Source organism: Schistocerca americana, chromosome 10 (assembly GCF_021461395.2).
Source record: "Schistocerca americana isolate TAMUIC-IGC-003095 chromosome 10, iqSchAmer2.1, whole genome shotgun sequence".
Taxonomy (NCBI): domain Eukaryota; kingdom Metazoa; phylum Arthropoda; class Insecta; order Orthoptera; family Acrididae; genus Schistocerca; species Schistocerca americana.
Window position 1 is genome coordinate 169,755,478 of NC_060128.1, and position 12,124 is coordinate 169,767,601.

Sequence of the window (12,124 nt, forward strand, 5' to 3'; positions counted from 1 at the left end):
GCAATTACGTCTTAATCAACTTTTCTAATAATACAAGGTTGAGGAAGAAATTAACTCCGACTGGGAGAACCGTTATCATCATACTTCGAACGTAATAAATACAAAACATTTTTGTTATCCAATTTTGCTTGAGTAATGTGTATTAGTTACACAAATCCAGAAATTGAAACTAGATGCACGTGCAAATTCTTTTGAACGCCCCCAAAACCATCTCCTGTCGCGACATGTACAAAGTCGCCAAATAAACAACAGCCAAAATTGAAACAACACGTTGCATTACGTTCTTCTTGCAGACGTTCTGCAATACATGTCAACTATACACATATTAGCCCATTTACTCGGTATTTAAATACGAGATTTCAAGTAAAATTTGCATAATTAACAAATGTTACAGTACTTTTGTGTTGCTTTATGTTGGCTGTTCTATTATCAGTACTCAATTGTTTTGTCACTGTGCGATGTCTGGGTAAATTACGCGATTTAAATTCTTCGACATGTCATGTGGGAGTGTCTGGCAAAGGTACGTAATTATCGATATGCATATTTGCTGCTCATAAATTGATATCAGTCGCCCTGTTGTTACAATGAGTGCTTATTTCGCTGTGTTAAAATACAATCTATTCCTTGCTAGATGAACGTGGTGGGAATGGTGTATGGTTACGTTCTTGAGCTTTCCTCTTAGAACTACAAGAAAAATGTGGTTTGATCAGTCGAGTTCGTAGAAGAGGTGTCGGAGGGAATTATGTCACTATGCGGCAAGTTGCACATCCAAGAATAGCGGGCTCACCGGAAGAATATAAGAAAATGCCTCTCTTCGATCTGTTGATTGTTTAACAATAGCGGTGACACGAGCATAACAGGATGTAAGGTACTAGTATTATGATTACACATTTTCATCATTGCATGTGTAACACTTCTCTTCGATCAGTATGGTTTACTTTCTATTTCTGATTTTATTTTGTACGTATGGCTCTTAAGACAATAGCCCTGTCGTGGGTGTAGTGGAAGCAACAAGACAGCTGTTCTCATTGCAAATGAGTTTCTATGTGAAAGAGTAATTTTGCAAAGAAATCATAATTTGAATGTCACCGCCTGTAACTTCGCCAGAATGTCATCGGATGTGATTTGTTTACAGTTTCGTCCCGGAATTTCGGTTACATTTTGTGTTATTGATAGTAACCCTTGTTTCACATCACCGCAGCTACAGGTTACTGTTAATTCAACATTGTGGCTCCTCGTACGTTAGTTTCTGACGTGCCTGAGAGGGCACTGTTTACGGAATTACAGTAGCATATAATCCCCTTGTCTATAGTGAGAGTGTAATAGATAGTGTAAGCTTACATAGTGAAATGCTTTTCCTGCTTGCCAAATTTGAAATCCTTCTTCAGTGGCAAAACTAAGTAAATCACAGCTGCTTTTAACCCATACCTGCAATACGAAAATTGGTATCAGTAAATTTTCCATAATTTTGGTTAGTAAATTGCTTCTAAAAGAGACATGCAGCTTTGTTTCGATGTGTGTTTGTCACGTGGCAAAGAAGCTTAAAAAAATAAAATAATCTGGGTACTTGGTGTATTTATTAAGTATCATGGTATCCTCTCAGCAGGAGAATTTTATCAACTGTAATTGCCCTTAAGAAAGATTCAAACAAATTTAAACACAAAATAACTTTGTTACCTGCACAAGTTTCTTGCTCTGATATGTGTCATAGCACTTGGAAGTTTTCTTAGTAGCTACTGGATAGCTCGTTATGCATCTGCCCCCCTTAAAATCTTGGTTGTAGTGACACTGAACTGTACTGCAGCCTGAGGCCTATATTAGGTTGGAATGTGCCTGGCTGTGATTTGAACCACTGCATTTTGTGGGCAAGCACTTAACTGACTGGGTTGTCCGAGAGACTCATAGCCTGATCTCACAGCTTTACTTCTACCAGTATCAGTTCCCTTACATTCAAAACTTCACAGAAGTCCTGCATACCTTATGTTGTTCACTTCATGTGCATGGCAGCTTACATCATTTCAGTAGACCTAAGTAGATCTATTGGTGGTGCTGATATATAGGGAGGAACAATCATTTGGATGAAGTTGCAGTGACAAACTGAACTGCAGTGTACCAGAGGTCCAAGTTAGGTTGGAGGGTCAGACTTTAGTTAGTGAAGTCTATGACTGTGCCAAGACAATTTTTTGTATACATTGTGCATTCCATAGTTACATCTGCATCTCTGATCAAAAGATCTGTTTTTCCACTGTGTCTGATATTTTCAAGTTTTTAGCATTTGAAGACTTTAATAAGATAAGATTTCCTGGCCCAAAACCAACTGCTATTCCTATGGAGGTCCAATTAATTTGTTAGATTTTATTTTTCTAAGATTTAATGTTCTCGGTAACTTCAACCGTTGTTATCTCTTTACACTTTTATCTTGGCCATGCATAGTCTGTTGGTAAAGTGGAGAGCAAGCAGGCGAATCCCCACTCTCTATCCCATAATGCCACTAGGAGCACCCAGAGGCTGTTACACGAGATTAGACTAGTCCTTCTGCAGCTTGCCTTTTGAATCAGTAATGACACAGTGCGCAGACATTGTTGAGGAGTGTTACTTTTGACTAAATGCATTGAAATATGCTCCAAATGCCCTGCATAAAAAAGAGGATACTTCTGGGGCTCATACTTCATGTTCTATTGGTAACAGAAAGGTAGGGATAAGTGGTTTGAATAGCCCTTGGGCTAGGGACCATCTGTATATGCAACAGAAGGATCACCTTAGTGTCACTATCCTCTAGTACAGGTTCAAAGTATGACTGTTACACACTTCCTGCTACTTAGGTAAATGGAGCAAATCAGTTGGTTCTTTTTGTGTTTGATGTGGTGTACAATGTGCGTTAAGGGGCTTATGCAAGCGCCATTAGTTCAAGAGCGGTTCCTTTGAATTCCCCCCACCCCCCCCCACCCCCCCCCCCCCCCCCCACCCCCACGCAAATAAAACCGAGCCACATATTCCAACATGGCTATGCATAGCAAGTGGGTGTAATTTTTATGATCTGTTCCTAAGATCATGATCTTCAGCCTTGAAAGCTTTGTTGATATCTTTATCCATTTCCGAAACACAGAGGTTCAAAATTAAGCTACCTATACACATAAGACACATTTAAAATCTGGTGTGTGGGTGAAATGTGGTTTATAAAGTGATGTAGCACAGAGAAATATTCAGAGCATTTCACAGTATTTTGGACAAGGTATGTGTATTTCAAGTTTAAAGAAACTAATGAAAGTAGCATATGAAATGAAAAGCAATATTTTCCAAATATAACAAAATTAATCATCAGAAATTCATGTACCAAGGCTGGTGTAACAGTGAAGATGAAAACTAAAATTCCTGGTAGGCGTGTGATATTAATTTTTTTTTTTTTTTTTTTTTTTTTTTTTCTCCTCAGTGCAAGAAAAGAGTGTTTTCGAAAATTGATACCATTGGTAGTTGGACCTAGTATTCGTGAACCTTATATGGCAATATTGCCCAAATTATTCAACATGGCTGCCAGCAATCTGTTTTGACGTGTGAACCTAGTCACATGTCAAACAATCTAAGCTAATTTTTCTGTGCTGAAGCTGTGAAACAGTGCCTTCTGGACTGAGAACTTTTATTCATCAAGTGAGTCTACTTATACAATCAGTTCACATCTAATTATGTTCAATGAGGTGTAGCATTCTGTAAATTTCATTTTGTTAGGCATGTGACAAGCCTGTTCTTATTCCATAACATTGACCAAATCTAGAAGCCATACCTCAAATACCTGGGAAAGTACACTGGCAAAACTGGAGGAAAAAGTTAACAGGTGACGAAGAAAAACATTTTAAAGTGGAGCAGTAAGAGAGATGCAGAGAGTATCACAAAAAGAAGAAGAGTAATGCAACTCCTGCAGAAAAGAAAGAGCAATGCAAAAGTGCTGCAGAAAGGAAATGTTGTCACTGAAAGTGAGAAAAACTTAAAAACCAGCAACAAGACACATATTTTCATAAAATTTCTGCTCAACTGTTGGGAAAAGCAGTTTGCAGAGCAAAGAAAGCACTCTTGAAGTCGTGCAGTATAAAAGCATTGGTACTACACCAAACTTACTGCACACTGTCACCAACAAAAAGAGACATAGTCGTTGGTGAAAAATCGTGCAAGGAGAATGATGATGACATTGTAAATATCTGTGATGTGATTGAGACTTTCAAACATTGGAAAATTGAGGATGGAATGTAACAATATTATGAAAATGAAAGTTGCTACTCACCATATAGTGGAGATGCTGAGTCGCAGATAGGCACAACAAAAAGAGAGTGACTCAGCATCTCCACTATATGGTGACTGAGACTTTCTATATCCAAGATACAAGCAGTTATAAATTCTCAATCTAATATAGGCATACATGATATCTCCATTATGTCAAATGTAGATGATGAAACTGATGAGACTAATTTTGTAAAAACTAACGAAGCCACCTTTGTGTGACCAAATGACCAGGATGAATATGTTCTATCTGATGATATTGACATAAGTGTCGGTTTTACGTGACCCAACACTTGGCAGGAGAAATGAACTGATTTTTGTTCTTGGGGTTTTTGGGTATAATATGTGTGTAGTAGTTGGTTTAAGTATACTGTTGCCTTGTTTGATATTTAATGTCTGTTTATAACTGTAGCCTTAAGTATGCTGTTGTGTCTTTTTATGAAGGTAATCTTACAGAGTAATTAGAGCCTTCGTCCAATGTCTTTTCATGAAGTGTAGGTATTGTCAAAGAGTTTCTTAATAAATTCATAGAATAAATAAGCGTTTACTGTTTTTTATACTGTTTTGAGGGTATATTTAAACTATTTTTAAGCTCTTTGGCTATTAAATTTCTTATGGACAAAGTGTCACACACACTAACAATACTGCTACTCACCATATGGCGGAGATGCTGAGTCGCTATTGTTACATTCCATCCTGAATTTTCCACTGTTTGATTGCACATACACTATGCGATCAAAAGTATCCAGACACCTGGCTGAAAATGACTTACAATTTCGTGACGCCCTCCATTGATAATGCTGGAATTCGATATGGTGTTGGCCCACCCTTAGCCTTGATGGCAGCTTCCACTCACGCAGGCATACGCTCAGTCATGTGCTGGAAGGTTTCTTGGGGAATGGCAACCCATTCTTCATGGAGTGCTGCACTGAGGAGCAGTATCAATGTCAGTCGGTGAGGCCTGGCACTAAGTCGGTGTTCCCAAAGGTGTTCTATAGGATTCAGGTCAGGACTCTGTGCAGGCCAGTCCATTACAGGGATGTTATTGTCATTAACCAATCTGCCATATGGCGTGCATTATGAACAGGTGCATGATTGTGTTGAAAGATGAAATCGCCATCCCCAAATTGCTCTTCAACAGTGGCAAGCAAGAAGGTGCTTAAAACATCAATGTAGGCCTGTGCTGTGATAGTGCCATGCAAAACAACAATGGGTGCAAGTCTCCTTCATTAAAAACACGACCGCACCATAACACCACCACCACCTCCAAATTTTACTGTTGGCACTACACACACCATGATGTGTGGCTTATGAGCAGCTGCTCGACCATGAAATCCAAGTTTTCTCACCTCCCTTCTAACTGTCATAGTACTTGCAGTGGATCCTGATGCAGTTTGGAATTCCTGTGTGATGGTCTGGATAGATGTCTGCCTATTACACATTATGAACCTCTTCAACTGTTGGTGGTCTCTGTCAGTTAACAGACGAGGTCGGCCTGTATGCTTTTGTGCTCTACGTGTCCCTTCGCGTTTCCACTTCACTATCACATTGGAAACAGTGGACCTAGTTATGTTTGCGAGTGTGGAAATCTCGCATATAGACATACGACTTAAGTGACACCCATTCACCTTATCACGTTTGAAGTCCGTTGAGTTATGCGGAGCACCCCATTCTGCTCTCTCATGATGTCTAATGACTACTGAGGTCACTGATATGGAGCACTTGGCAGTAGGCGGAAGCACAATGCACTCAATATGAAAAACATATGTTTTTGCAGGTGTCCGGATACTTTTGATCACATAGTGTTCCTGACAGTCACTTGCCTAACATGCACTATTACCCATAATAATGTGTAACAGGTAATAGAAATATAAAGTCTCATTACCATGCAATCATAATGAAATATTATATTTCACACTGGTAACAAAACTTCAGGGGATTTTCTCAAATTAGGAAAACTTTTCTTCCATGCCTTTTGTTACGGATGTAACAGATGTAAACTAATATATTTTACTTGGCAAAATTAAAAGTTTTCACTTGTTGTTATTTGTTATCCTGACTGTATTAACTGCTATAATAATTTATAACGAAAAAAGTATGTGATAACCGTTAAATTGCAGGAGCAATGGTAACTTTAACTTTTAGACGTCACATGTGTAATGGAAAAAAATACCGTGAAATGTCCCATGCTGTAAAATGTATCTGTTATCATTGGAAGGATTCTGGGACCCCATGTTGTAGCACTGAAGCACATGCAAAATTTTTGTGCATGTAAAATCTGGTCTGAAGTATAAAGTTAGTTTTTATGCATTTCAATTTCACACAAGTAAAGTATCAAAATTCCTATCAGGGGCACAAAAATAGTTGCTGTGCTCCTGTTTAAAAGACTCTGATCGAAAATTGAGGTATCAGCTGCCTCATTGTACCTTCCTCACCACCTTAAAAGAATGTCAAAGAGGTGTGAGGACAGTTCAAACATTTTTATACTGAGAGAGAAGACAGTTTCAGTGGAAAAGAAAAAGAAGGATATGATGGCAGCATGAGAGAAAGAGGGGAGACAGTGGCAGTTTAACATAGTAGACAGTGACAGAACAGTGCCAGGAAAAAAGTGGAGGAGGCAATGCCACTGGGAGAGGAATGGAGGAGGGAAAAGTGGAAGTGGGTAAGAGCCAGTGCTAATGAGACTGTCTATTACAATGACAGTGAGGAAGAGAGAAATAGTGACAGTGAGAAGAGGCAGCAACAGTGGGAAGGAAGGAATGAGATATTAGCAGTAAGAAAGAGCAAGAGGGAGACAGTGACATTGGCAGTGAGAGGAGACTGTGACAGAGAGACACAGAATGCGTTCAGCGTGAGAATAGACAAATGGGGAGTGGATGGGTATGAGTGATGTAGTGATGGACTGGAGGATGTGAGCAAGTAACTGTTAGAGAAGCTTATGGGAGTGAGAGATAAGAAACACGTTGAATATAGTGTGAATATGTTTGCATGCCAAAATTTTTGGGAACATTTTTAAAGGTGCTGAAGAATGTCAGTCTTTTAAGCAGAGGCATTTTTCTGCTAGTTGACACTATCCATGTCAGCAACACCATCCCTTCTCTGACCACCACTGCAATCTGTCAATAGCAAAGTAATTTTGATTTGCATATATATATATATGGAAATTAGTAACTCATACACACTAAGGTGACAAAATTCATGGGACAGCAATATGCACTTTCACAGATGGCACAAGATATAAAAGGGCAGTGCATTGACAGAGCTGTCTTTTGTACTCAGGTGATTCATGTGAAAATGTTTCCAGTGCGATTATGGCCACACAATGGGAATTAACGGATTTGAATGCAGAATGGAGGTTGAAGCTAGATGCACAGGACATTCCAGTTTGGAAATCATTAGGGAATTAAATGTTCTGAGAGTCACCAGTGTCAAGCATGTTCCAAGAGTGCCAAATTTCAGGCAATACCCCTCACCTCGGACAACGCAGTGGCCGACGGCTTTCACTTAACAACCGAGAGCAGTGGTGTTAGCTTAGAGCTGTCAATGCTAACAGACAAGCAGCAATGTGTGAAATAACCACAGAACTCGGTACGGGACGTACGATGAATGTACGTGGTGAAATTGGTTGTCAATTGGGAATGGCAGCACACGCCTTAAAAGTGCCTTTGCTAACAGCACATCACCTGCAGCAGCCCTCCTCGGCTTGTGACCATATCAGCTGGACCCTACATGACAGGAAAACCGTGGCCTGGTTAGATGAGTCCCAATTTCAATTGGTACGAGGTGTTAGTAGGGTTAGTGTGATGCAGACCCCACAGACATGAGCCCAAGTTGCCAACAAGGCACTGTGTAAGCTTGTGGTGGTTCCATAATGGTGTGCACTGTATTTATATAGAATGGACTGATCATGGATTAGAAATGGTTATGTTCGACTACATGGAGGCCATTTGCAGCCATTCATGAATTTCATGCTCCCAAACAATGATGGAGTTTTTATGGATGACAATGGGCCAGGCCACAACTGTTCACGATTGGTTTGAAGAACGTTCTGGACAGTTCGTGTGAATGATTTGGCCACACACATCCCTGACACGAGTCCTATTGAACATTTATGTAGGTCAGTTCGTGCACAAAATCCTGCGCCAGCAACGCTTTCGTAATTATGGACAGCTGTAGAGGCAGTATGACTCAGTATTTTAGCAGGAGACTTCTGATGAGTTGCTGAACTAAGATGGCAAAAGAAGGTCCAACATGATATTAAGAGGTAGCCCATGACTTGTCACCTCAGTGTAATTAAGGGAATAAAGGAACACAAACAGAATATACATAAATCACTGCAAGCCACACTACACTACTAAATGGTAAAATCATTATTAATTGTCCTGTACAACAGTTGTAGTTGTCTTTCAGAAAAGGACACTTTTTTCACCTCCACTGGCACTGCTTGTTCTTCAGTTTCCAACAGGCTATAATGACATCACTTTTTGTTACAGTGGTATGACATTGTGTGTGCGAGTGTCTACATCAGTTGTTATATAATTGCTATGTTTATAATACGGGTTTGGACATTAATTTTCTTCTGTGTTTCTTTCAGTGCCTGGAAGTATATCTGATCGATTCCATATGACAACCCCTTCCCCAGCACCTTCCAACACAAAGAGGTCTGAAGACAGATTTGTCATTGAAATGGCTGCAGAATCTGTGCACAGTGGAGAGTGCCATATGGCTGGTGAAGACATCGCCGTGTGTTCGAGCAGTGCACCATCTGAAGCTCCTCAGTCCACAGTCACTTCTGCTGCAGGCAGTGCCAACAGTGTGCATTGTGAGTCAGGTGTGAGTGCAGCTAGTTTGCACCCACAGCAGTCAGAAATTGCGTTTTCTGACTTGGCTGGTAGCACAGTGGACAACATGGGCACCTGGCGTGTGAGCATTGATGACTTGCCTGATGAGGTACTGATAAAGATCTTCTCTCACATGTCTTTCAGTGAACTAGTATATGTGGTGCAGAAAGTGTGCCCTCGCTGGAAAAATGTATCTCAAGATTTGGAGTTGTGGGCTGACAAGGAATACCGTATTGGGTAAGAAATCTACTCTTACATAAAATATAAGTTACGCAGTCATTCCACATTAAAGAAATATTGTAAGATGGTGTCTTTATTTCTTGTCTTTATTTCTTATATTGTATTATGAATGTGGGAAACTTGGGATCCGAAAGTAATGTCAGATTAGTTTAGATCATTGTAGTGTACTATTTTGTATTCAAAATGCATTCCAAATTTTGAATATAATGTATTTTGCACACTGTATATTTCTTTTATTGATGATGTGTTTGGTAAATTCGATTGTTGCATGTGGTGTGTAGATGCTGTAATGCAAAAATCTACTGTATCCTTTCCAGTATCCCCATGTGTCACTTCTAAACCACGGTCTATAGTGATTTTTTTTCTTCTTTAAGGTTTTTCTCCTTTACTTCTGCATGTGAGGATGTACACATTCATTTTTTCTTGCCCTCTTTTTTTTTTTATCGTGATGAAATTCTAGAAAATTCTGAAGGACTAGGGATTAGCTGTGATGTATCTTCACTTTTGACATGGGCGATTTCAGTGGTTGCTTGTCCGAGCAGTTCACAGGCCTGCTTACAAAAGCCTCCTGGTGTTCTCTAGTGAGCTGCCAAAGAAACAGGGATTGAAAATGAGTGCTTGGCGTATTTTGTAACCTGAATTATTGTTGCCCAGTCAATGCGTTCAGTGCTGTGAACAACCTGCACTTCACTATCTCGTACGTGTTGCTCTATAAAGTACTATGTTCCATAAATAGTGTTCATTCTTGCCATAACAAACTTGGTGACAAGTGAGGGTTAAGTTTCCTCTGCATATTAGTGTCAGTGCAAAGTCACCCAACCAACATATCGATGGAAGATACACTCCAATGTATCATTGCCCAGCAGCAAGCTTTTGTGGAAGATCAGCAGGTTCTCACCACGGCCCTCTATCAAGTGGCATATGTGTGCTCATGCCAGGTTACTCTCCTGATTGGTTTAACACTCTCCTTTCCCAGCATATAATGAATTGCTAAAGATTGGGATGCTTAAGAGACACTGTTATGCCAACATTTCCAGGTTTTTTTGCATAGGCAATGCAAACCTGTATTTCTTTCTTTCCTTGCTTTCGCCACACATGTCAGTTCTTGGACCAACTTGTGCCTTGGCATGTGATGAAATGTTCGAGCTTCTCTCAACCTATTACTGTGATGAATGCATGTCATTGCGACACATGTAGAATTTTACCATTGTCAGAAATGCCCAAACAAATCTTACAAAGCTAATGTTGCAGCTCCTAGGGGGGGCTTGCCACTCTTCGGCAGGTTCATGATTGGCAACCATGGGTCCCCAGTCTTTGCAGCATCTTTTCCCTTTCGTATGTCTATCCTCTTGCAGTTCTTTTTCCCCTCCCTTGGATAACATGTCTGGGATGTGTTTGGGAATGTCTTCTGCGTTTTCAGTTGCCGACATCAGAACAGTCTCTCCACTGTTTTTAGTTTTTTTCCTTTCTTTGTTCCCCTTCTCCTATCCTTCCTCTGCTTCAGCATTTGAGGTTCCTCATTTTCTTCTTCTTCTTCTTCTTCTTCTTCCTTCCTTCCTTCCTTCCTTCCTTCCTTCCTTCCTTTGTGCTCCTGAAGGCCGGCCCAAGTGTCTGATGCATAACAGGTGACTGGGTAATGCGTAATTCCCAGCCCGGGTTGACAAGTAGGGTTTGCATGTACCCCTAGTACAGGCCAGGACATGGGAGAGGCGATTGCCTTAGCTGCTACCCTCCCACACTGCTGATTGGTCCCTCTGTCAGGTATTAGAGAGGTGTGATCTGAGATGTGCACTATCACCCAAGGCGAGTTCAAAATAGTGCACCATCGGAGATGCTGGCAATCGTGAGGGATTTTCTCACGATGAGCCGATCATCATCTTCACAGTCAACGTCTACAAATGTAAACGGAGTGAAGCTCACAATTCAAAGACACACCCAGCTGTGGTTTCATGTACTGAAGATGGTCAGTGCCTTGCTACGGCAAATCCATTTATTATTCAGAAAGGTGTTGATGCAGTTGTTGGCCCTGTGAAATCCTGCTCTTCTTTATGCAATGGCACTTTGCTTTTGGAAACTACTTCTGATACTCAAGCACAACAACTGCTTCAGCTTCATTCCTCCATGGCTATCCTGTTCGCGTCAAGGCTCATCAACTGCTGAATCCTTCACATGGCGTTATTTACACTAGGCTGCTCAATAGTGTGACTGAGGCAGAAATTCAAACGTACCTCTCGGATCGGGGTGTCATTCCAGTCAATTGGGTGATCAGAAAGGTAAATGCATCCGTAATGCCCACACACTCTCTTTTTCTCACTTTTGATAGAGTGGTGCTTCCGCCAAAGATCAAAGCATGCTATGAAATTATCACAGCCCGACCATACGTTCCGAACATGATCCGCTGCTACCAATGTCAGCGTTACAATCACACTTGAATGTCCAGCCAAATGTGTAGCCTGTGGCCGGGATACCCCCCAAGAAGGTGATTGCCCACCTTCTTCTCCCCACTGTTCAATTGCAATGGCGACCATGCATCCTCCTCCTGAAATTGTCTCATGTATCTCAGTGAGCAGGCCGTCCAGGAGATCTGGGTGAAGGAAAAAGTTGGCTAGTCAGAAACCCTTCATTCTACTGTCTGGCACTTAAAGTACTGTTCTTGCTACTTCTCACTCCATGAAGGACATGGCCAGGCAGATATGAGATCTCAAATTCAGCACTGTGGTTGATCGCCCAGTGTCATGGTAGCATCCCCATCACTTCCACCAGCAGTGCAACAA

At 40.8% G+C, this 12,124-nt stretch overlaps 1 protein-coding gene across 2 annotated transcripts in view; it reads left to right on the forward strand.

The window, feature by feature from the left end:
* The first annotated feature begins 421 nt into the window (after nucleotides 1–421).
* The window catches only part of LOC124552506, a 91,987-nt gene continuing 80,284 nt past the window's right edge, over nucleotides 422–12,124 (forward strand). The window contains exons 1-3 of one of the 2 annotated variants that reach the window (XM_047126792.1): nucleotides 422–520; nucleotides 632–868; nucleotides 8,864–9,347. In XM_047126792.1, the coding sequence (XP_046982748.1) occupies nucleotides 8,893–9,347 (455 nt within the window). In that variant the 5' untranslated portion in view covers nucleotides 422–520; nucleotides 632–868; nucleotides 8,864–8,892. Of the gene's footprint in view, nucleotides 521–631; nucleotides 869–8,863; nucleotides 9,348–12,124 lie in introns of those variants that run through there. The other variant, XM_047126793.1, reaches the window with a different exon arrangement.